Source organism: Salmo salar, chromosome 05, assembly GCF_965601325.2.
Source record: "Salmo salar chromosome 05, fSalSal1, whole genome shotgun sequence".
In the NCBI taxonomy this organism is placed as follows: domain Eukaryota; kingdom Metazoa; phylum Chordata; class Actinopteri; order Salmoniformes; family Salmonidae; genus Salmo; species Salmo salar.
In genome coordinates, this window is record NC_138295.1 from 51,759,983 (window position 1) to 51,786,205 (window position 26,223).

The following is a 26,223-nucleotide window of genomic DNA, read 5'->3' on the forward strand; positions in this document are numbered from 1 at the left end:
GATAGATGGGGGGCAATCAGTTCACATATGGTGTCCAGAGCACAACTAGGGGCCGAGGGGGGTCTATAGCAGGCGGCAACGGTGAGAGACTTGTTTTTGGAGAGGTGGATTTTTAAAATTAGAAGTTCAAATTGTTTGGGTACAGACCTGGATAGCAGGACAGAACTCTGCAGGCTATCTCTGCAGTAGATTGCAACACCGCCCCCTTTGGTCGTTCTATCTTGTCTGAAAACGTTGTAGTTAGGGATGAAGATTTCAGAGTTTTTGGTGGACTTCCTAAGCCAAGATTCAGACACAGCTAGGACATCCGGGTTGGCGGAGTGTGCTAAAGCAGTGAATAAAACAAACTTAGGGAGGAGGCTTCTAATGTTAACATGCATGAAACCAAGGTTATTACGGTTACAGAAGTCATCAAAAGAGAGCGCCTGGGGAGTAGGAGTGGAGCCAGGCACTGCAGGGCCTGGATTCACCTCTACATCCCCAGAGGAGCAGAGAAGAATAAGTATGAGGGTACGGCTAAAAGCTATAAGAATTGGTCGTCTGTGACGTCCAGAGTAGAGAGAAAAAGGAGCAGGTTTCTGGGGGCGATAAAATAGCTTCAAGGTATAATGTACAGACAAAGGTATGGTGGGATGTGAGTACAGAGGAGGTAAACCTAGGCATTTAGTGATAGTGAGAGAGATATTGTCTCTAGAAACATCATTGAAACCAGAAGATGTCATAGCATGTGTGGGTGGAGGAACTGAGAGGTTGGATAAGGTATAATGAGCAGGGCTAGAGGCTCTACAGTGAAATAAGCCAATAAACACTAACCAGAACAGCAATGGAGAAGGCATATTGACATTAAGGAGAGGCATGCTTAGCCGAGTGATCAAAGGGTCCAGTGAGATTCAGACAGCTAGCAGGGCCATAGGTAGCAAGCTGGTGGAAGATGGGAGGGAGGTCTGTTTTTAGCCAGCTCGTGCGTTTCCGTCTGTGGGTTAGTGGGGTTCCGTGTGGAAGGGGGGACCTGTCCAAGTTGGCAAAATAGTTAGTTATAGTGGCCCAAGAAAAGTGTCCGATAGACCGATAGAAAATGATTGAAAGCACTGTGATAAACTTTGGATGACAACTAAACCAAAAATCTGACATGATTTTTTAAATTGGAATTTGGTTTTGCTTTTAAATGGTTGAAATCATAGTGATAGGACATTGGAAATTCAATGTGCTTTTGGCTGTCTTTTTTAGCGGGTTAAGTGCGGTATGGTTACATGAGACACAATGTTACAGGAAGATGTTACATCTACCCCTGAGTCCAGGTTTCAGTGACGCCATGCTAGCTGAGTCAGAATATACCCAGTCATATCAACGTAGATCATTTGGTAATAATTGGTTGACATTGATCAATGAGATAGATTACAACCTATATTAACCTCTTACATCTAGACGTTCCGCTAGCGGAACACCTGCTCCAATATCCAATGATAGGCGTGGCGCGAATTACAAATTCCTCAAAAATACAAAAACTTCAATTTTTCAAACATATGACTATTTCACAGCATTTTAAAGACAAGACTCTCCTTTATCTAACCACACTGTCCGATTTCAAAAAGGCTTTACAGCGAAAGCAAAACATTAGATTATGTCAGCAGAGTACCAAGCCAGAAATAATCAGACACCCATTTTTCAAGCTAGCATATAATGTCACAAAAAACAAAACCACAGCTAAATGCAGCACTAACCTTTGATGATCTTCATCAGATGACAACCCTAGGACATTATGTTATACAATGCATGCATGTTTTGTTCAATCAAGTTCATATTTATATCAAAAACCAGCTTTTTACATTAGCATGTGAAGTTCAGAACTAGCATACCCCCCGCAAACATCCAGTGAATTTACTAAATTACTCACGATAAACGTTCACAAAAAACATAACAATTATTTTAAGAATTATAGATACAGAACTCCTCTATGCACTCGATATGTCCGATTTTAAAATAGCTTTTCGGTGAAAGCACATTTTGCAATATTCTCAGTAGATAGCCCAGCCATCACGGCTAGCCATTTAGACACCGACCAAGTTTAGCCCTGATCAAACTCCGATTTACTATTACAAAAGTTTCATTACCTTTGTTGTCTTCGTCAGAATGCACTCCCAGGACTGCTACTTCATTAACAAATGTTGGTTTGGTCCAAAATAATCCATCGTTATATCCGAATAGCGGCGTTTTGTTCGTGCGTTCCAGACACTATCCGAAATGGTAAAGAAGGGTCGCGCGCATGGCGCAATTCGTGACAAAAAAAATCTAAATATTCCATTACCGTACTTCGAAGCATGTCAACCGCTGTTTAAAATCAATTTTTATGCCATTTTTCTCGTAGAAAAGCGATTAATATTCTGACCGGGAATCTCCTTTTCGGGCAAACAGAGGAAAAAATCACAAAGACGGGGGCGGCCAGGTCACGCGCCTAAGCCCAGAGTCCCTTGATCGGCCACTTGAGAAAGGCGATAATGTGTTTCAGCCTGGGGCTGGGATGACGACATTCAGGTTTTTCCCGGGCTCTGAGCGCCTATGGACGACGTAGGAAGTGTCACGTTAGAGCAGAGATCCTTAGTAAAAGATAGAGATGGCAAAGAAGTTCCAGAAATGGTCAGACAGGCCACTTCCTGTAAAGGAATCTCTCAGGTTTTGACCTGCCATTTGAGTTCTGTTATACTCACAGACACCATTCAAACAGTTTTAGAAACTTTAGGGTATTTTCTATCCATATATAATAAGTATATGCATATTCTAGTTACTGGGTAGGATTAGTAACCAGATTAAATCGGGTACATTTTTTATCCAGCCGTGAAAATACTGCCCCCTAGCCATAAGAGGATAACATATCATACTAATTTGAGTGTCCTGGATTTCCGTTTACTGTGTTACGTCTAGTCTATGAGACCAGGCTGCCTGGAGTTACCAGACAACCAAAGAGTTGGTATTTTTGCTTGGCTGCTTCTCCCTGTTGGGCAGTGGTGTAAAATACTAAAGTAAATATACTTTGAAGTACTACTTAAGTCGTTTTTTGGGATATCTGTACTTTACTTTATTATTTATATATTTGATAACTTATACTTTTACTTCACTACATTCCTAAAGAAAGTAATGTACTTTTTACTCCATACATTTTCCCTGACACCAAAAAGTACTCGTTACATTTCGAATGCTTAGCAGGACTGGAAAATTGTCCAATTCATGCACTTCTCAAGAGAACATCCCTAGTCATCCTTCCTGCTTCTGATCTGGCAGACTCACTAAATACATATGCTTCGTTTGTAAATTATGTCTAAGTGTTGCAGGGTGCCCCTGACTATCCATACATTTTAAAAATCAAGAAAATTGTGGCGTCTGGTTAGCTTAATATAAGGAATTTGAAATGAGTTTTATTTTTATATTTGATATTTAAGTATATTTTAGCAATTACATTTACTTTTGATACATAAGTATATTGAAAACCAAATACTTTTAGACTTTTACTCAAGTAGTATTTTACTTGGTGACTTTCACTTTTAAGTCATTTTCTATTAAGGTATCTTTATTTTTACTCAAGTATGACAACTGGGTACTTTTTCCACCACTGCTGTTGGGTGCCAGTCTTCTTCTCCTCACCTCTTCCCTCCCTCAGGGTAGGTAGACAGACTGCTGTTCTGTTGCTTCCATCCTCTCCTCTCTCCCCAGGGTGGTCTGCTGAAAGGGCCATAAACATGCCTTATTAATAGCTGTTCCATTGGCCTCTGCAAAATCTAATTCAAGAAACAAAATTGTCTATTATAGTACATGGAGAAATTAGTACAAACACATGTAATGTTTCTTCCCTTAGCTTGTGGCAAGCTGTGACATATTGTGCTGCAAACTCATACACATCAGATCTTTTCCCCCAAAAGTATAAAGTATAAGTTTATCTTTGTTTGATTGTTCTGTGAATGTGGACATGAACATTTTTCATTTGGGGAAGAAGGAATCTCTAACCAATATGTATTTGGGGCAGAAGATTAGAAAGTGTTCTTCAATTTCTATTTCTCCCGACCCACAGGGATGACATAGTCGCTCTGGCCAGCCATGTTTTTTTTATGGCGTCATGTTTCAATTGCCAGGCTATGATTACTAATTCTGTATTTAGTTAAAGATTAAATCTGCATTGGGGGGAAACGGCACAATGTTCACCCCACCACCGTTGTTATTGTTTCTGTTGCCAAGCTGAAGAGATGTCGCGCAGCATGGTAAAAACAATTGCTGTACATATGATGCAATGATTTCAGAGGGGAAAAAAACTGTATTTGTTGTTTGCAGTAACTTCTTTGTTGTTGTAATATTGCAAATGGGCGTGGCAGTGTCACCATTAAGGATTTCAGCTTCAAGGTGTTGCTTTGTTTGGGGTCTTTTAAATGGGTTAAGTACAGTGGCTTGCGAAAGTATTCACCCCCTTGGCATTTTTCCTATTTTGTTGCCTTACAACCTGGAATTAAAATGGATTTTTGGGGGGTTTGTATCATTTGATTTACACAACATGCCTACCATTTTGAAGATGCAAAATATTTTTTATTGTGAAACAAACAAGAAATAAGACAAAAAAACAGAAAACTTGAGCGTGCATAACTATTCGATACTATTCAATACATAACTATTCAATACTATTCAAAAGTCAATACTTTGTAGAGCCAACTTTTGCAGCAATTACAGCTGCAAGTCTCTTGTTATGTCTCTATAAGCTTGGCACATCTAGCCACTGGGATTTTTGCCCATTCTTCAAGGCAAAACTACTCCAGCTCCTTCAAGTTGGATGGGTTCCGCTGGTGTACAGCAATCTTCAAGTCATACCACAGATTCTCAATTGGATTGAGGTCTGGGCTTTGACTAGGCCATTCCAAGACATTTAAATGTTTCCCCTTAAACCACTCGAGTGTTGCTTTAGCAGTATGCTTAGGGTCATTGTCCTGCTGGAAGGTGAACCTCCGTCCAAGTCTCAAATCGCTGGAAGACTGAAACAGGTTTCCTTCAAGAATTTCCCTGTATTTACCTGCCGATGAAAAACATCCCCACAGCATGATGCTGCCACCACCATGCTTCACTGTGGGGATGGTGTTCTCGGGGGGGGGGGGGGGGGGATGATAAGAGGTTTGGTGGGCATCCCTTGCCTGGCAGGTTTGTTATGGTGCCATATTCTTTCCATTTTTTAATAATGGATTTAATTGTGCTCCGTGGGATGCTCAAAGTTCCAAATATTTTTTTGTAACCCAACCCTGATCTGTACTTCTCCGTAACTTAGTCCCTGACCTGTTTGGAGAGCTCCTTGGTCTTCATAGTGTCGCTTGCTTGGTGGTGCCTCTTGCTTAGTGGTGTTGCAGACTCTGGGGCCTTTCAGAACAGGTGTATATACTGAGATCATGTGACATATCATGTGACACTTAGTTAAATAAAGTCCACCTGTATGCAATCTATTAGGTAATTGGCTGCACCAGATCTTATTTAGGGGCTTCATAGCATTTTTTGAAGTTTTTGAAACAAGTCATTTTTTTCATTTCACTTCACCAATTTGGACTATGTTGTGTATGTCCATTACATTAAATCCAAATAAAAATCTATTTAAATTACAGGTTGTAATGCAACAAAATAGGAAAAATGCCAAGGGGGTGAATAATTTTGCAAGGCACTGTATTCAGTGAAGTCTCTTTCCAATGCTCGATATCATTCCATCTTTCTCTGATCTTTGACCTCACTTCGCCAATAGTCAATGTACAGTTGAAGTCGGAAGTTTACATACACCTTAGCCAAATACATTTAAACTCAGTTTTTCACAATTCCTGACATTTAATCCTAGTAAACATTCCCTGTCTTAGGTCAGTTAGGATCACCACTTTATTTTAGGACTGTGAAATGTCAGAATAATAGTAGAGAGAGTTATTTATTTCAGCTTTTCTTTCTTTCATCACATTCCCAGTGGGTCAGAAGTTTACATACACTCAATTAGTATTTGGTAGCGTTACCTTTAAATTGTTTAACTTGGGTCAAATGTTTCGGGTTGCCTTTCACAAGCTTCCCACAATAAGTTGGGTGAATTTTGGCCCATTCCTTCTGTCAGAGTTAGTGTAACTGAGTCAGGTTTGTAGGCCTCCTTGCTCGCACACACTTTTTCTATAGAATTGAGGTCAGGGCTTTGTGATGGCCACTCCAATACCTTGACTTTGTTGTCCTTAAGCCATTTTGCCACAACTTTGGAAGTATGCTTGGGGTCATTGTCCATTAGGAAGACCCAATAGCGACCAAGCTTTAACTTCCTGACTGATGTCTTGAAATGTTGCTTCAATATATCCACATAATTTTCCTGCCTCATGATGCCATCTATTTTGTGAAGTGCACCAGTCCCTCCTGCAGCAAAGCACCCCCACAACATGATGCTGCCACCCCCGTGCTTCATGGTTGGGATGGTGTTCTTCGGCTTGCAAGCTTCCCCCTTTTTCCTCCAAACATAACGATTGTCATTATGGCCAAACAGTTCTATTTTTGTTTCATCAGACCAGAGGACATTTCTCCAAAAAGTACGATCTTTGTCCAAATGTGCAGTTGCAAACCGTAGTCTGGCTTTCTTATGGAGGTTTTGGAGCAATGGCTTCTTCTTTGCTGAGCGGCCTTTTAGGTTATGTTGATATCGGACTCGTTTTACTGTGGATATAGATACTTTTGTACCTGTTTCCTCCAGCATCTTTACAAGGTCCTTTGCTGTTGTTTAGGGATTGATTTGCACTTTTCGCACCAAAGTACGTTCATCTCTAAGAGACAGAACGCGTCTCCTTCCAGAGCGGTATGACGGCTGCGCGGTCCTATGGTGTTTATACTTGCGTACTATTGTTTGTACAGATGAACGTGGTACCTTCAGGCGTTTGGAAATTGCTCTCAAGGATGCACCAGACGTGTGGAGGTCTCCAATTTTTTTTCTGAGGTCCTGGCTGATTTCTTTTGATTTTCCCATGATGTCAAGCAAAGAGGCACTGAGTTTGAAGGTAGGCCTTGAAATACATCCACATGTACACCTCTAATTGACTCAAATGATGTCAATTAGCCTATCAGAAGCTTCTAAAGCCATGACATAATTTTCTGGAATTTTCCAAGCTGTTAAAGGCACAGTCAACTTAGTGTATGTAAACTTCTGACCCACTGGAATTGTGATACAGTGAATTATAAGTGAAATAATCTGTCTGTAAACAATTGTTGGAAGAATTACTTGTGTCATGCACAAAGTAGATGTCCTAACCGACTTGCCAAGACTATAGTTTGTTAACAAGAAATTTGTGGAGTGGTTGAAAAACAAGTTTTAATGACGCCAACCTAAGTGTATGTAAACTTCCGACTTCAACTGTATGTGTTCTTATTATTCACTACCAGCTGTCTAAATTCTGCTCTTGGGGCCTCTTTCTCTCTGGAGTCTGAGGCTGCTCAGTATTGGCACCATTAGGATTCTCCCTCAGGAGATTTCACTGCAATCATAAAAATATATAAACATCAATCCTGTCATCAGACTCTTGTTTACAAACAGGGATCTCTCCATATCCATCTTTCTTTCTCTCTCTCTCTCTCTCCCTCTTTCACCCACTCTCTCCCTCTCTCTCCCTCTCTCTCTCTTTTACACTGTAACTTCCTCTTTCTGCTTAAATTCATTGCAGTCAGCCCTCCCCTCCATTTTCTCCTAACCTCCAAGTGATGGGTTATTCCATTTTAATAGTATTAGATGTAGTGTAAACAACTTAAAATGTTTAAACTCTAAAAACGCCTACTTTATCTTTCTGTAATGCCTGGTTTTTGGATTTAGGCTGAGTAGTAAGGTCTTACACAAACACGCCATTGAAACTCATTGGCTAATTTTCTACTGCTCGGCAAATCTGCTTTCAGATTCACAGACGGCTCCAAAGTCACTAGTTGTCATTGACAAGCGCGACATTTGTGTAACTCTTGTTTGCATTTTCTGTGTAAATAGGCAAAATAATTATTAGTCAGCCCAGAGTGGATCATTTCTAGCCACACAAAGACAGAGAAATGAGATGAGCAAGACTCCCAGGCACCATGGCGACAGGGTGGAGAGGGAGAATGTAAGGCAGACTGTTAGAGAAAGAGAGACCCCATAATGATTATCTATGGTCATTGGATTAGGTACCTGTGCTGGAAGCAGAGAGGAGCAGCAGTAGTAGGCCAGTGTGGTGGGGGATAATGATCTCCCCTGTGTGTAAGAGGAGAAACCTTCTCTGCTGTAGAGCTCATCTGAGGCCAAGCCCTCCATCGCACTATCATCAATCATACACTTAGCTAAACTTCTCAGAACAGGCCCGAGCACTTGCCTTGCCTTGCCTTAGCCAGGCGGCAAATGCTTCTCGTTGGAAAACCACTTGTGTGTGTGTGTCCGTGTCTTTACAAGTGTGCAATTCATACTGTATGTGTACTGTACATTTTCTTTCCGTAGAGAAATCATCACAGCCTATGGAAAAAAGTTGAAAGTATTGGTAACTTGTTATACAGTATTAGTACTTCAGTATTTGTAGTATTTCAGTATGTCAGTGTCCGTATAAAGTAACATGGCTAGATGAAAGCTAGAATGCCTGTGAGGTCTTCGTCAGCTGTTAAAGAGCTATGGAATCTGACAGAGAGTGATAGGCAGCAGCTCGGTGCTCAGCAGCCACCTCAGTGTCTCCACAGGTTCTGTCAAACCCGGTGTGGTTGTGAAATAAACACACAGGCCTGTGGACCAGGTTCTGTCTAACTCTAAGTGTGGGTCTTATAGATTGTGTCTACCCCAGTGTGGTTCTGTTGCGTGGTTCTGTAGGGAACACACAGCTCTGTGGACCTCCTGGCCGTCTCCGTCTGGGTACCATGTGTGGCGGTCGGTTTGGTCCTCCTGTAAAACGATGCACTGAGAAGTGTGACTGCCCCAAATCCGTTTGGGAGGAAGCGCGGCCGCCTGTCTGTAACACACACCGTCCGTGACACCAACAAGCTCAAGCTAGGATTCGCTCGACGTGTGTGTGTTTATGTGTGTGTGTCGAATCAAATCAAGGTTTATTTGTCCCATGACAGAATTCAACAGGTGTAAGCCATACAGTGAAACGCTTACATACAAGTTCTTATTTACAAGCTCTAGCGTGTGTGCGTGTCTGTGTATGTGTACTGTGTCACACAGAATTTGCCTGTTTACGGTCAGAAAGCCAAGAGATTTAGGTGCTGGCAAAGGCAATCCGCTGATCGAATCTGACTCTGGCCTGTGTTTGTCGGTTTGGAAAATCAATATCCCCCAACTCATTTCTGGATGTTTGTGTGCCTGTCAGACATAGCCCGCTCCCTCTCCTGCTGCCATCATCATGCCAGTTCGCAGAACACAGGCTGACAGACTTTCACTGAAGAGCTAACTCCTCTCTTATGGAGTGCGCTCCTTTTCCTCCACAGAGAAGTTCATGGGACAGGCCTCGTCCAAACCAAACAGCAAGTGCTTTGCCTCTGCCTCTGCCACCACTCAACCAAACCTCTTAAATGCTCTCAGGAAAGAAAAATGATGATTTGTAGATGATGATTCCTGAGTCCTGATGATTCCGTGGCAGATCCGGAATGGGGCCGATGATTAACAGGCGAACTCCGGCCCGGGTAATATCACGGAAAATCCAGATAAATGTATTTCCCGCCAGCGGGAGTGGGCCCGCCAAGTGCTTTCCCAGGGCAGACAGAGAGCACTAATTGGCTGCTGGCCTGTCAGAGTGATTATGCGTGCCCCACGCGGCATCCTGTTGTGACTGCGAGAGCCATGGCCTAATCTTCATTTAATTAGCCCGCTCGGCACGTCCGACACGGTAGCTTCGAAGTGGGGACTTCAGGAGTGCCGCGCCCTGATGCTTCCCGCCTCGCCCTCTCCTCGCAGACACAGGGCAGCTCTGTCCGCCTCTGACATCACCGCTGTTCTCCAGAGCTGGTGACATGTAATGTATCTGGAATTATTCATTAAGATTATTCATTAAGACGTGATGAGTCAGGGATATTCAGGAACAGGTAGCTCTCGATGATAATGAGGACGTCGTTGAGCATTGTGTGACATTCATCTTACCTCTGAGCTTGAGATTTGGAATATGTTAGAATGGCGAGGTAGAGAGGTTAGAGAGCGTTTACTGCTGTGTTTCTGAGACTCAGATAGAGGATCACGGGTCAGAAGGAAAGACATCAACCTGTCATTGGATTGGCCGGGACCTCTGCAGCCCTGGGCCAATGGCAGTTATAGCCAACACTGCGGTCGCACTCACAAATGAACACAGAAGTTCTGCTTCCGTCATCCTCAGTCCCTACCGGTCGCAGCCATAGAGCATTCCTTTTCCTATAATCACTTATTATATTATTCTTTGCATCTCTTAACCGGGTGGAAATTGATTATCCAAGCGCATGTCTGGACAGCCAATCAACACTTGATTTATACTGACGGTTCCCTGACCAAACTTTGGGTTTATTTTTCTGCCTCTCGAGCATTTTCGCAGTGTTAAATCTTCCACTGGAGGAGAAAGTCATTACCAGTAGTCTCCGGTCCTTCTCTGCCGTGGTTGCATTCCTCAAAGGAGGCTTCGGAGGAGGGAGTCTCTGATTAACTCCCCACAAAGTGCCCTGCTCCCTGACCAAAATAAATATGGCCACTGTCATTTTGTCAGCAACTGTCTTTGGAGAGCAATATTTGAAACACCCCATGATCCTTGCTGGCTTTTATATGGAGAATCCATCGTCATACCACAGGCATGAGCCATAAACATGTGGAGGCCTTTCAAAGACCAGGGGGGTGGAGGAGGAGGGGGTGCATTAGTGCTCACTGGGGCTCCATACTCCACATTATTGTCATCTGGTCGGTTCCAAGCAGGAAGAACTAGTGGGGGGAGGCTTTTTTTCTCCCACTCTTTGGCCCGACAAACTAGTCGTTTTACCGAACGGCCTCTCTAGGCGCATGTAGTCACATTACAACATGGAAATCCCAGGCATTTTTTTTTTTTCTCATCCATTTTAACGGCGATGACCATATTAATTATTGCTTTATTTTCTGCCATAAGGTTGCGAACGTTTAGGGACGTGTTAAGATGAAATCTCATACGTTATAACATGAAACATCCATGGAACAACAGACAGATTTAATGGGTTTAATCAAGATGATTTGTATGTCACGGAGTAGCCCAACCAGGTGTCTGATTGTTTGTCTGTTTGTGACAGTGTGCATAGAGCGATGTAACACTGTTCAGGAAAGCCTCCCTGTCTGAGGTTCTGGCTGGGAGGAAATGAGGCGACATATGCCCAAACAGCGACAGCCCCATCAAAAACAGACGTACACAAACAAACAAAGTGGCAGCACACTGGAGGGGGAGCAGAGCAGAAGGAAAACGTTTCAAGTCCCCATCAACATGTTTCACAAATGGGAGAAATGTACTGTCACAGTGTGATATTGTCCATTACATCGTTAGGGCTGTAAAGCCAGGTTCTCTGCTAAGGGTTCATTGGAGGTTTTAGGGCATTGGTGGTTTGTCGGTAGTTTCTGTATCTAGAGATGAGATCTGAGGCAGTCTTAGGTGCTTCAACAGACTCACATTGAGTTGATGAGTTCAAATGTAAGTAACCTTCTCCATGGCCCCTGTGAGGGCCCTAAAGGCCCCAGTGTGGCCCCTGCCCGGGATGCATCTCTGCTTGCCAGACCTCCAGCTCTCTGACTGTGGCCCGCACACGCTTTCATCGCCACGTACAGACCACACATAGCATACCAACACACACACACGTATTAACAAACACACATACACACACGTATTAACAAACACACACACACACACACACACACACACTTGCGTGTTACAGAAAAGGACATAGTGTAGCTTATGTTTATCTACTCTACTCTACCCTTGTCTTCTCTCTCTTTCTTTCTCTCTCTTACTCAAACATACACACATCTTTCAGACATGCAAGCACTATACGACAATGACAATCGGAATGACAGACAATGTGCAGTGCACACAACACAGGAGAACATTTTAGTGTGGTGGTACATTTTCGAGGGGAACATCAGCGTGCCCGCGTCCGCCCCCTTGAGTGTGCTGGCTGTAAGGAGAAGGGAAGGGGGCCGGCTAGGAACATCTGGTGCACAGTTGCACCGGCACAGCCACCAGAAGCCCCTCTCCCTCCCCCCTCCCACTCTCTCCCCTCTTTCTCTCTCTTTCTTTTACCCCCCCCTTCTCTCTTCCCCCCTCTCCTTCTCTCCATCCATCTCTGGCGGGCCTGGTCTTTATAGAGACATCACAGCTTTTAATTAGAGCCTGATGATTCACAGAGAGAGGCTGCGGCTTTTGACCCACTCATGTCCAGGAGCTTGGACCCAGGGAACAGACACACAGACACAACAAAGCAACAAGTACAGGCCTGCCAGCTGCTTCTCAGTGTGTGTGTGTGTGTGTGCGTGCGAGCGAGCATACGCGCGTGTGTGTGTCAGTGTTTGTGAACACAGACAAATACAGGGAAGGAGAAGCAGAGCACTTAAGTAGAAGCCGGCTCATAAAGGTTGTACTCAACTCAACACACCAAAGCAATACGCCATGGGCTCTGAGGAGACAGCAACCGTTTGGACTGTCTGTAACTGTAATACGTGTTTTATTACACGGCTGAGGTGAGGGGATGGCTGCCGTTTACAGGCTCCTAACCAATTGTGCTATTTTGTGTGTGATTTTGTACATAATGTTTCTGCCACCGTCTCTTTTGACCGAAAAAAGCTTACCAGTACCGCCTGTATATAGCCTCGTTATTGTTATTTCATTGAGTTATTTTTTTTACTTTAGTTTATTTAGTCAATATTTTCTTAACTCTTATTTTCTTAAAACTGGATTGCTGGTTAAGGGCTTGTAAGTAAGCATTTCACGGTAAGGTACACCTGTTGTATTCGGTGCATGTGACAAATATCATTTAATTTGATTTGAAATGTGATTGTGTATATACAAAAGGGAAAAACTTGAGAAACCATAGATTCTTCCATGGCTCGTCCAACCTCTCAGACTTCTATGTGAATTACTCAAAAGGGAGTTTGACCAATCCCAGGTGCCCTATCGTTGATGTTTTAAATCCCCTTGTAAAGTGCACCTAGTTTGCTTCGTTGGTGGCAGGCTTTGGGATCATAACCCCACCCCAATAGGCCTTGAGGTTGGGTATTGCGGTTGAATGGGATCACGAGTCACTCTATGAGCATCATACAAATCTCCTTACCGTCATACCTCTCTGGAAGGATGTTGGTGCCTGAAATACACAACTCTCTCTCTCTTATTCGAGGTGAGACCCTGAAACGGCCATCGAAATGGAAACTTCACTGTAATCAATGGAGGACATAGGACAAACCCATCAAATGTTTTCCGTATGTCAAGACGTCAGGAAAGCCGCCTGTTTGTGTTTGAGTGTGTGGATGGGTATTGGGAGTATTATTGACAGACAGGGAGATGGCTGGTGCCTGGGTAGGAGAGGAGAAGAGACTACAGCAGCAGCCTATAGCTGGATGATACAGGATCTGTGAGATCTGTCAGCTTCAGTCAGCTGTCTGCTTGACTGGCGCTTGACAGGCTTCTGATGGAGCTCAGGCCTTAGTGAGGATCAAGGACTACTGAGTACTGACTGCTCTGGGTCTCTAATGAAAACATACACACAACAGGAGCTCTGCTAGGACATCAAACAGACTGAGACTTCAAGGCTCAAATTAGACTTTGTCTAGTCGAGAGAATACCACATTTTACAAAATGGTTTGTGGTGTTTTCTAGTCTTTCTAAGTGCATTGTCGAAGGAGATGGGGTGAAAAAACGTCCAGAGTTATGCAGAACACAAAAACAAAGTTATATCCTTGAGTCCCTTGTCATCCGCTATAGCACGGGGATTGTGCCTGTGATCCCCACAGCCCCTCTCTCTGGTTTAGCGTCTAAGCCCGTCTGACTTAGCATGGCTCCTTCTTCGTTAGAGCCTAGTTCCTCTTTACGGGACAGTTGTGCTCTGTGTCCAGACATGGGGGGGGGGGGGATTCCCTCCCCTCCCCTCCCCTCCGTTTTCCCAGAGGATGAAGTGGAGGATAGTGGGATGAAGGGACATGGTGGAGAAATTCGGTATAAAGCGGTGAATCATGCCGGACAATTTCCTCTTAGATCCCCCCCCCCCCCCCCCCCCCCCAGGCCCCAGGGGGAAGTTGTGGTGTGTGTGTATGTGGTGGTGGGGGGGTAGACCAGAGGGGCTGTTGTAGGCCAGGGAGCCAGGGAGAGGAGAGCACACACACATGCCCCAGACAGCAGACAGACAGGCTGTGTGTGGCAGACTCTGGGTCGCCCGTTATGCCCCCTTGGCGTCCTCACAATGCAGACATGATGTTCTTTATGTATGTATAATGCACTGTTGACACAGCCTTGTTATTTCAGTGTATGTGAGCCCCTCTGTCTGGAAGAGGATACACTCAATTGTGTGTGCGTGCGTGCGTGCATGCTTCTGTGTGTATGCACCATAGTGCGTACATACTCAGCGGGGCTCATGATAGTGTGAGTACAATATATATTACACAATTTATGTGTGTGTGCGTGTTAGGAAGGGTCTTCCAGACGGCACCGTGAGCGTTAGCAGAAGAACCCTCCTCCTTGTGGGGTCCAGAGATCCAGAGAACCTCCCACCACCCAGAACACGTATTGCCTGCCCCCTACCTGCTCTTCTCCCCACCTTTGGCCCCCGACTCAGGCCCACTCAACACCCCCAGCAGGAAATGCATCTTCACCGTCCTGAAATGAAAAACAATGTTCCATCCAATAGTTTGTTTAATCCTTAGTGGGAGGAGGTCAACTCCATGGCAGGATACGTATGTTTTGTCTCTCGGTGCTAGCGAGCGGGCTTTTAAAAGTGTACAGTTAAGACTGGGTAGGTGGGGTTTTACGAAGGGACAGAATTGGGGTGCTCTGGAGTGGGAGTTCTTCATTCTCTTTAGTTAAAGGGTGCCAATGCTGGTTTTAAAAGGCAGAGTGTGTAAAAGTGCACTGCCAAGTCCTGTTTTTATTAGCTTTTACTGTTTAATGGCATGGCGTAAAATAATGAATCGCAGAGGCAATCATTGTGCTTCTACTCCAAACAAAGGGAGAGTCAAGAATGCGACCAAGTCAGCACCATGTTTCCCTGTTTTTCAAATGGTTCATTTCATTAGGGAATTACCCTGCGTCTATCAATTGATATGTAAACGGTGCGATGGAACGAAGATCAATGATTCTGTTTCTACCCCCCCCAAGGCACCTTTCTAAGGCATGCAGGAAATATTGACATAAAATTGATTAAATGAAATGAAATGAATGAGTGAGATCAAATCATTTATTGTGATCCGAAAATGGAAGACACCTCACAATGAAAGCATGAGAATGAGAGCCCCACCCTCTCCTCTGCTGTGTGACTGAAGTGGAACGTAATTGACATCTGCCTTATTATTCCAGCCAGGATGATAAATGTGTAATATTCCACCCATAGTCCCCTTGAATGTTTAATTGGACCCCCGGTCTCCTTTTACACCACCCCCTGGTTTGCTACAGCTATCCACAGCTCGCTAACACTCACACACACACACCCGCTCGCACCAGCACACACACTAGCAGAGCCACACACATACACGCACACATACGCACACGGGCACGCTCAACCACTGACACACACACACATAACGACAGAGCTTTTTATTTTGCTCGTCAGAAATGAAACACAACATTTAGCCATTCGTTAGTTAACTCAAGCGAATTATTCCTCCTTTTCTGATGGTTCCGCGGGGTAGCAGCTCCATGTATTTAGGCCCAGATGTGTGTGAGTCAGTCGGGGGAAGATAGCAGACCGTAGATGATGTTGTGCAGCTCTCTTTTGAGTTTCAGGTGTATCAGACACAGCGGACTTGTCATCACGCCTGCGCTCTGCGTGGCCCTCTGATGTTGCCGTAGTGACACCATCCGTAAAGTAGAGCCAGAGGTGGTGAGCAAGCGCCAATTTAACCCAGAGAGGGGTACCATTCAGGGGAGCAGAGTTGTGAGTGACTCTGCAGAGGTTTCCGTTATGATTTCCAAAATTGAGGCCTGGTCTGCTGGCTTGCCTATCTTAAGGTTGTTAGCGATGTGGTGTTAGCGGTTAGCCACATATTGACCAAATATTTACAGGTAGCTCTCTCATTAGCAAAGTCTAAGTATGCATACTCAGTGTTGACAGATCAGAAACTGACTGAGCGTTGACTGAAAGTTCACTGAATGGTTTCATCGTCAGACGGTGCCCTTCCCTCAACACCGGACCATTCCTGGATAGTGATCCTGGGGAACGTTCCATTGTCTTTGTCACAGTCATTCAGCAGCTCGAAGGAGGAAAAAAATCCAACTCCATATTACCCATCGGGCAGATTAATCACTGTGTCAGTCATGCATTATTTTCCGGGGCTTCTCCCTGCTAAAGACGCTAATCTCCGAGTTGGGTTTTCGATTTGACTTATTGTCAGCGAAATGGAGCTTCAAAGGCAGGACCGGTGGACTGACCTGCTGCTTAATCTCCCGACAGAGCCTCCGCCGCATAGATGAGAAAATAATGACCCACCTAATCCCAACATTAGCTTTTTAAATCGGAATGCATATGTTTTAAATCTTCCCTGCTAAGCAGGATGGATGATTGTAAGCAGAGCACTGGAGGAAAGAGAATGAGAAAGAGAAGAGAGAGAGAGGAGAAAGTACGATTCAGAGTAATCTTGTTAGGCTAAATGACGCTGTGCAGATAGCCTCTTGTCATCCGGTTGGCAAGATGGACTTGTTCTCGTAAAAGATTGTCCTCTCTGGACAAAGAGGGTGTTTTTTCTTTCTCTTTTTGTCCCGGCACATCTCTATCTTTCCCAATTCCCAACTATTTTCCCTTTTTTCCAAATGTCTTTGTCTCTCTGCTTCCCCCCCCTCTCTCGCCCTCTTTCCTACCTCTCTCTCTCATACACTGTCACTCAAAAGCCCCCGCTACATTTCTTCCTTTTTCTTCATTATCATCCTCCTCCTCTTCCCCCTCTTCTCTGTTACTCACTCTCTAAACTCTCTGTCACTTTTAGATCATATCTTTTCGTGTGAACATCTGTAGACCTTGGCTCACCACATGTCCTTACCATTTTACATACACTCCATGGACAGTGTGTGTATGTGGGTATCTTCCTCCAGACAGAAGAGCTCGTCGGTGTGAGTGAGAGGAGCTGGCTAGAGATACGTTCCCCTTCACGGCATTATAAATGTATGTGTGAGGAGGCCTTTAATGGCTGCTAATCCAATTTCGGCCACTGAAATCAAATCTCGCTGGCGCCAGTAGTCCCCTCCTACCCTCACAAATAATGGCTTTCGCTTTGGCATGTTTATGAAGCAAAATTCCAGCTTTTCCGTACTAAATCCACCAGAATCTTCTTCGGAATTGTTTTGATCCCCTACCCTCAACCCCCTTCTCCTAAGAAATATATGAATTGATGGTCTCGGGATGATTGCGGCGTTTACTGGCGGGATGAGGTAACAAAAGGAGTGGAGAGGGTTCACTTCAAGAGGAGGAACACATTTACCGTTCGTCTTAATGCCTTCTCGAGGTTGGTCCCATCGATTTCCTCCAACCGCAAGCGGAGCAGATAAGATTAGGCCTTCGATTGGTGCACTGCCTGCTGGAGCCCGAGCACTGGGTGGATGAAGTCACTTGGCCGTGCTGCCAGTCAGTCAGTACACACACACACACACACACACACACACACACACACACACACACACACACACACACACACACACACACACACACAGTGGTCATGGTCTCAGCGATTATAGATTTGCATGCAGGTACACACTCCCACAGTGGCAGCCATCAGGTCTGTATTTCGAAATAATCATCCCTTTTCTTTTCTCTCTCTATCGAGGTCTATTTTTGTCAATGTCCTCATTGAACTGAGCCCATTCTTGGCAGTGTGTAGAACAGAACATTAACCTAATGATGGAAAAACAGAACGTTATTTATTACATAATTCAAACACTCACTCATCGTAAGGAATACATTTCTCCGGTTTATTCGGTTCTCGAAAACAAAGATATTGGATTTGGAGATAGGTGAAGGGAGTTTTGGCTCCGTCTTTCTCCCCTGTGTAAAATGCTGTTCAATTAGACAAGTTGAATGGACCGCAACTCAAGAGTGCCATGGGCATATCTCCTGAGAGATAGCATAGTGTTATTGTTACTATACAACAGGCCTACAGAACAGCATTCCTGTAGGGATATCTGGCTATGTCTCAACCACCATCAGAGATAGAAAGAGAGAGATGTGAATGGGAGAGAGAGAGAGAGAAAGAGAGAGATGTGAAAGAGAAATGGTAAGTGATGGATCTCAACCGGACTTGTCCTGGAATGTCCCGGTCAGCAGAGGTCAGGGTGGAACACCCACCCCAGTGCATGTCAGGAAGTCTAATCTGCCTCTCACAGGTGCTTTGGCAGCTGATAAGATTGTATGTGACATTAGAGGGTCCAAGACACATTTCTCAAAGACCTTGAGCTGATATGGAAGACTGTACACACCCAGGCACACATGTACATAGCCTAGTCTTAGACAAACACACAGATACAATGCAGGCTTGGAGCGCACTCCAGAGCTTTCTTCAGGTAGCAAGAACTTTACCAGAACCAGACCTGGCTCATGCAGTGAAACCAAGATTGGGCTTACTCACACACCGGCACAAATACTAATATAATAATACACATACAGTGATAATGGTGGGGTCATCCTCTGCCACCACAACAGCTTCTGCTTTTGATTCAGAACTACAAAACATTTTGATTTGCTTATAATGTTTTGTTTGGTTCAATTTACTCTGACTATGAACCCGTCCACATACAAAGCTTTAGTTGGCAGATTTTATCTACAAAACAAACAAAAAAAACATTATGCAATTAAGGATTGCAGAAGTGATGCGAACTGGGGCCAAAACTGAAAAGAAAATGGGGAAAAAATAGTAAAAGTATTTTCTGAAATGAAAGCCATTCTTCAATTTTGGCAGTAAGTTTAAATTCTGGGTCAGCGTGGGGTAAAACAAAAATAGCAATTTTTGAAGATTTCTGTTCCTTCCAAGATAAATTATCTGTACTCGCTCTAAGATTTATGAATTTGTTCCTTGTTTGGAAAGGAATTGAGTTTACTTCTTAATCATTTATTTCCTGGTAAATAAAAAAAGAATAATTCTAGGAACTCTGGCTTGTATAATCATCTTAAGTGTTTACATTGGTTGTAAATATACCATCATAAAAGCGTGTTACGCCGTAGTAAATGCTAAATGTGAAAGAGACAGACCCTGATACGATGTGCCGTCTCACAACCCTTATATCAGATGCAGAGGGGGGAAGATCTATGTTCTCTTGGTATTGGTTGCCCTCTAGCTGTCAGCCTAGAGAACTCTGGTTATGAAATAGAACCCAGCGTAGTCCATGCTTTCATGGACACAGTGGTCAAACCGAAACAGAAAGGTTCATCAGCTCACTTGGACAGCTCTGATGACATTCCGGACATTTGGTTTTTACAGTTCACATTGTCCTGGAATAAATGAGATAGTTTGAAATATGAGAAGCATATTAATGACGTGAGGCAGACAGACCTCAGACCTGGGACAAATACATAATATGTCATGGTAATACTTTGAGGGGTGCTCGATTTATTTTGGTATTTTGGGACTCTTCCTTCTTTTTTTTATCCATTGGTTACATTGTACCGGGGCAAACCAAATGAGGAACAGCTCAAGCTTTTGTAAGTGTTTGACAAAGTCTGTATATTTGACCCAGGTCTGGAGGCAGCCTTGACTTACTTACACAACTTACTTACTTACACCTTATGAGATGAGCAGTACTGTGACATAGAATCGCGGTCTATATAATGTCAAGGAGATGTGTAATCCCTTGTTTTTCCAAGAACACGCTGTAGTCGTGTTTGTGCATGGTGTAAGACAAGTGTCATGTAGTTCACAAACATCTTAAAGCCGTGTGGATTATATCCTTTCTGTGACCTTGACTATCCAGGAAAGCTATACTGTAAGTCTTTAAGTGAGCTCTCACACATTTATTTGCAAACTCGCACAACACGCAGACAGCCTAATGGCTCCATGGAATGGCCCATATGGGCCTAGCCCAGCTACAGAGGCCTTTTTTAATACAGCAATGTTTGCTTTATTGCCATCAAATGTAATTCGTCTTGAGTTGATTGTACTGAAGGCTGTGTTTATGAAGCGCATAGCAACACTGTTTCAAATGAAAATGACCTCTTTAAATGGCAATTAGGAAAAGAAACCTATGGTCCAGGTTGACTTGAGCGTTATGCGTGCACTAACAGTCATAACCATACTGTAACTCACCCAAAGAATCGAAGGCGACATTTACTAAACAAGCATAGCAACTTTGCTGTTAATGTTTTTCAATTGGAGGTCATGGAAAGTTTAGAGCAAGATGTATGTTTTCCCCATGAGATGTGATTTTAAATCCTTTATGCTCTGAAGAGGGGATTTTTTTTTAATAAGATATTGCGTGTCGGCAACGTTATTTTTCGCCCTCAGAATGGCCGATGTGACCAAAAATAGCTAGCTAGATTGAATTCATTGCAGGAAATGGCTCTGAAATGTGGAAGTGAAATTGTTTGATATTTGTGCAACTGTAACGTTACTCTCGTTAAAAGAGCGAAAACAGATAATTTGTAATAATTTTATATGTCCCCATTTCTTGGAAATAATATTAAAAAAATATATTTTACAGTGCGGTGCTGAGATATTCAATTGAACCAGACTTTTTTGGGGCGGCTTTAAATGGCTGGCGTTTGGCCAGGCCATATGTGTCACAACTTCCGCTGACGTTGGTGCCTCTCCTTGTTCGGGCGGCGTTCGGCGGTCGACGTCACCGGCTTTCTAGCTACCACCGATCTACGTTTCTTTTTCCATTTGTTTTGTCTTGATTGTACACACCTGGTTCCCATTACGTTTTCATTTATTCCCTATTTAACCCTCTGGTTCCCACATGGTTTTGTGCGTGTTTGTTCTTTGTTTAGTGTTCTAGACTTCTGTGCGCTGGTGTGTTTTTCCCTGCATGGAAATTATTGTTGTTTCTTTTCGAGTAAAGTACGTCTTTTACTCAGTTCTGTGTCCGGCGCCTGACTCTGTCCTACCGCTGCACACTGCACCTGACAATATGAGGAGGTAATTCTGCCACATATTACACACTTTAGCCTTATTTTCCTTAGTGAAATGGCATGAACAAGTGCAATAATAGGACACGGAGCCAGGTTTTGCAAACCTACCGTTGAGACATCCATTTATGTAGCATTTTTCCGTATTTTCCCCCCTCGGCGAACCATAGCATGCCTTGTTTCTTGCTGTGCCAAATCAGGATCCAGATAGCATCTCATCATCCAAGCCTGACTCTAGTTTTCCCCCCATCAGATTTCATTTTTCTTCAGATCACTTACCCAGTCAAAACCAGCAGAGCTATACCACTGGGCAGAGGGGTTGGCAGCAGGATTGTGCCCCCACCACCACCACCCGAAGCCAACCTTTATTCAGCCCCATCACTTCTCCCTCTCTTTATTTCTCTCTCTCTCTCTCTCTCTCTCTGTCTCTCTCACTCACTCACTCACACACATACACACACCTCGTTATATTATTTGTGTCTTTTGGCAGCCAAACTGTTGCCTTTTGGTTCAGTAGGCTCTGTCATAGGGAACCATGGGTACCGAGGTACCACCGCACACGGTTCCATAAGCACAGATTCCCAACATGCTTTGCCCACACCAGTGACACCAATGACACCTGGGATACATTAAGATACATTAACCCTGGGCTTGTGAACGAGGACCTTTCCAGTTCTGAAAGAGTGTTATGCAATTTCCCCAGAGAGAGAGATAGAGAGAGAGGTGATGGGGCTGAATAAAGGCAGAATCTTGCTGCCAACCGCTCTGCCCAGTGGCATAGCTCTGCTGGTTTTGACTAGGTAAGGAGGGGACCAAGATATATATATATATATATATATACATATATATATATATATATACACATTAGCATTATATATATACAGTGGGGCAAAAAAGTATTTAGTCAGCCACCAATTGTGCAAGTTCTCCCACTTAAAAAGATGAGAGAGGCCTGTAATTTTCATCATAGGTACACTTCAACTATGACAGACAAAATGAGAAAAAAAATCCAGAAAATCACATTGTAGGATTTTTTATGAATTTATTTGCAAATGATGGTGGAAAATAAGTATTTGGTCAATAACAAAAGTTTATCTCAATACTTTGTTATATACCCTTTGTTGGCAATGACACAGGTCAAACGTTTTCTGTAAGTCTTCACAAGGTTTTCACACACTGTTGCTGGTATTTTGGCCCATTCCTCCATGCAGATCTCCTCTAGAGCAGTGATGTTTTGGGGCTGTCACTGGGCAACACGGACTTTCAACTCCCTCCAAAGATTTTCTATGGGGTTGAGATCTGGAGACTGGCTAGGCCACTCCAGGACCTTGAAATGCTTCTTATGAAGCCACTCCTTCGTTGCCCGGGCGATGTGTTTGGGATCATTGTCATGCTGAAAGACCCAGCCATGTTTCATCTTCAATGCCCTTGCTGATGGAAGGAGGTTTTCACTCAAAATCTCACGATACATGGCCCCATTCATTCTTTCCTTTACACGGATCAGTCGTCCTGGTCCCTTTGCAGAAAAACAGCCCCAAAGCATGATGTTTCCACCCCCATGCTTCACAGTAGGTATGGTGTTCTTTTGATGCAACTCAGCATTCTTTGTCCTCCAAACACGACGAGTTGAGTTTTTACCAAAAAGTTCTATTTTGGTTTCATCTGACCATATGACATTCTCCCAATCCTCTTCTGGATCATCCACATGCTCTCTAGCAAACTTCAGACGGGCCTGGACATGTACTGGCTTAAGCAGGGGGACACGTCTGGCACTGCAGGATTTGAGTCCCTGGCGGCGTAGTGTGTTACTGATGGTAGGCTTTGTTACTTTGGTCCCAGCTCTCTGCAGGTCATTCACTAGGTCCCCCCCCCGTGTGGTTCTGGGATTTTTGCTCACCGTTCTTGTGATCATTTTGACCCCACGGGGTGAGATCTTGCGTGGAGCCCCAGATCGAGGGAGATTATCAGTGGTCTTGTATGTCTTCCATTTCCTAATAATTGCTCCCACAGTTGATTTCTTCAAACCAAGCTGCTTACCTATTGCAGATTCAGTCTTCCCAGCCTGGTGAGGGTCTACAATTTAGTTTCTGGTGTCCTTTGACAGCTCTTTGGTCTTGGCCATAGTGGAGTTTGGAGTGTGACTGTTTGAGGTTGTGGACAGGTGTCTTTTATACTGATAACAAGTTCAAACAGGTGCCATTAATACAGGTAACGAGTGGAGGACAGAGGAGCCCCTTAAAGAAGAAGTTACAGGTCTGTGAGAGCCAGAAATATTGCTTGTTTATAGGTGACCAAATACTTATTTTCCACCATAATTTGCAAATAAATTCATAAAAAATCCTACAATGTGATTTTCTGGATTTTTTTTCTCATTTTGTCTGTCATAGTTGACGTGTACCTATGATGAAAATTACAGGCCTCTCTCATCTTTTTAAGTGGGAGAACTTGCACAATTGGTGGCTGACTAAATACTTTTTTGCCCCACTGTATATACATTAGCTGGTTTTAGAGAGACACCAAAGGGATGGAATAAATGTTTTTACTGTGTTTCTTTTTTACATTGCACTGCTCTTCTAATAGGCTCTCTTTTCCGTCTTGTCTTTCTGCTTCAGGAGGATCAGGGAAGCACCGACCCAAAGAACCAAAGAAGTCCAACAAGCAGAGGCTCCGGTTCCAGGCCCAGAACCAGCATAGTGACCATTTGGCCTCCATGAGCTCCAGCCAGTAGAGGACTGAGTTCCCCCCCCCCCCCCACCCCTTGGAACCTAAACAACACAAAGCTGCTAGCTGCTGCTCCACAAACCTCCACTCCTCACGCCTCAACCCCCTCCCCCCCCACCCCAGCACACAGTCACACTACACCATCTTAATGACCCTACACATGTCTATGGCTGTAGTAAAGTACACATATGCCCTCTGTCCCTGTCTCTCTCTGTCTTCTGCTGCTTCCCTCGTACCGCAGAGTGCCGCATCGTAGTGTACCGCTGACAGATCAGCTCCCCCCTTTGACCCCACTGTGACACCATAGAACTCATAGAAACACTCGTTCCCTTTGCTCACACGTCATGTACGTCTGGGGAGAACAAACCAACGAGGGGAGACCGACACACACCGACTGACAGACTGAGGACGCCGAAAGAGCAGAAGGAGAATGAGCAATGAGATGGATGTTGATAACAGTGATGACGGTTCCGCTATGGGGGCAATGGAAGACGTCAAGGCGACGATTCTGACGGAGAGAGGAAGAACGTGCGAAGAGATAGAATGAGAGGAGGATCAAGAGAAGAGGATAGATTTGGCAGAAGCAACAAGGGTGACGGCTATTAGGTGACATCTTGAAATAATTGAGACTTTTCTGTATTTATTTCACAGCAAACTCTTATTTTCCCCCATTGGAGGCGGAGTGTTCCGTGTATGGCCTTTTTGTTCGTTATGTCCATTTTTTGAGAGTCATGTTAAGAAATACCATGCGTAGTTGCAATGTATTTTATTCTCAGCACAAAATGTTTACGTCCAGAACCGCTTTAATGCTCTAACTGTATGGTGTGGATAAAGACATGTTAGTTGTTCGACTTAGCATGGCAACAAACTCATGTGTACATAGTTGATGAGTTTATCTAATTGCAAAACCTATTACTGTATTTTCGGTATTGACTCCTTCAGCGTTCAAAATGTTTCAGAGAAAAGGATGTAATACAAGCTACAGATTCAAAAAGATTGAAAACGAAATAATAAACAGCCAACACATAGCTATTACATTTATATGGTATATATTTGATTTATTTATTGATTCTATTTTGTACTTTTGTGTTCGGTGACAATTTTGTCTCGTACTGTTACTCCTCTGTGCTGAAATATTATTTGAATCCCACAATACAGATATCTTTAAAAGAGCCTCTTGTTTGTGTCTGGTCATGCGAAACAGTTTGAGTGTTGTATCGTGTTCATTTGAGCTCATCTACTGATTTCGTTGTTTAAAAAAAACGACAAAATAAAAGTGCGTACTTTGTTTGACATTCTCTAGGTTTGATATTCAGGATTCGACCAATATATGGTCACAGGACGACATATGTGTTTGATTAAAATACATTTCATGGGACTGTTGATGTAGCTTTTCAGTCTTACAGTTCATGAGCAGCTAGGAGCGCTAGCTTTAGCTTGTCCCTCCCGCATTAGTATATAATTATGTAATTTGAAAAACATTTGTGATATCAATCATGCAATGTGCACTGCATGACACAAGCTGCCTTCGAGCCAGGGAGATTCGATATGGTCAATTGACCGTGACAGCGTGACGTCGCTGTGAACGGCCTGTAAGCCGTCTTTGACTTGACGTGTCCTCACGGATGGTGCAATGCCACATTGTGATGTCACCCCCGTATCATTAATTTCCACCCTCATTATCTTATACATGATTTGGCAATACAACTGCCTACTGTGCTTCCTTCCTTCACACACACACACACACACACACACACACACACGTGAGTATGCACATATACACACACACACCCCCATTCACCCCCTCTTTATTTGAGCACACATCAGATCTCATTCATTTTCAGGGTTTCAAAACATCAAATAAATAAGTATAAAAATCCTAAATGTGCTGGCTTGCCAAGAAAGGTTTAACGCCAGTCATGGCTAATTAACCTAGTGATGCATACTGTATAATCATTGCCCCTTAAAAAATGTGAGGCCGTATCTGCCAGACAGCTTATGGACACACAGTAGCGAATGAAACAACGTTGTGTCCTATATCATCCTGGGAGACACCGACCACAGGTTTCCTGTTCCTAGTAATCCTCTGAAGTCACACATGATTTTTCCAGAGGGAAAGAGGCGACGGTGTTGATGCTCAAGTAACCCATAATACCCGGTTCGCCCATGTAGCCTTCTCTGAAAAGGAGTGAAACAAACCTCTTACAGTGAAACAGTAGCCTCAGCTAGGAATGGCGAAGGCCTCAACGTACAGTAAGGTCT

General features: G+C 43.8%; 1 protein-coding gene across 1 annotated transcript in view; it reads left to right on the top strand.

Moving 5' to 3' along the window:
* Window positions 1–25,133, top strand: part of LOC106605060 (R-spondin-2) — an 88,108-nt gene extending 62,975 nt beyond the window's left edge. The window contains exon 6 of the mRNA XM_045718331.2: window positions 23,853–25,133. Coding sequence (XP_045574287.1) covers window positions 23,853–23,968 — 116 coding nt within the window. The 3' untranslated portion in view covers window positions 23,969–25,133. The remainder of the gene's footprint in view (window positions 1–23,852) is intronic.
* Window positions 25,134–26,223: the final 1,090 nt, after the last annotated feature.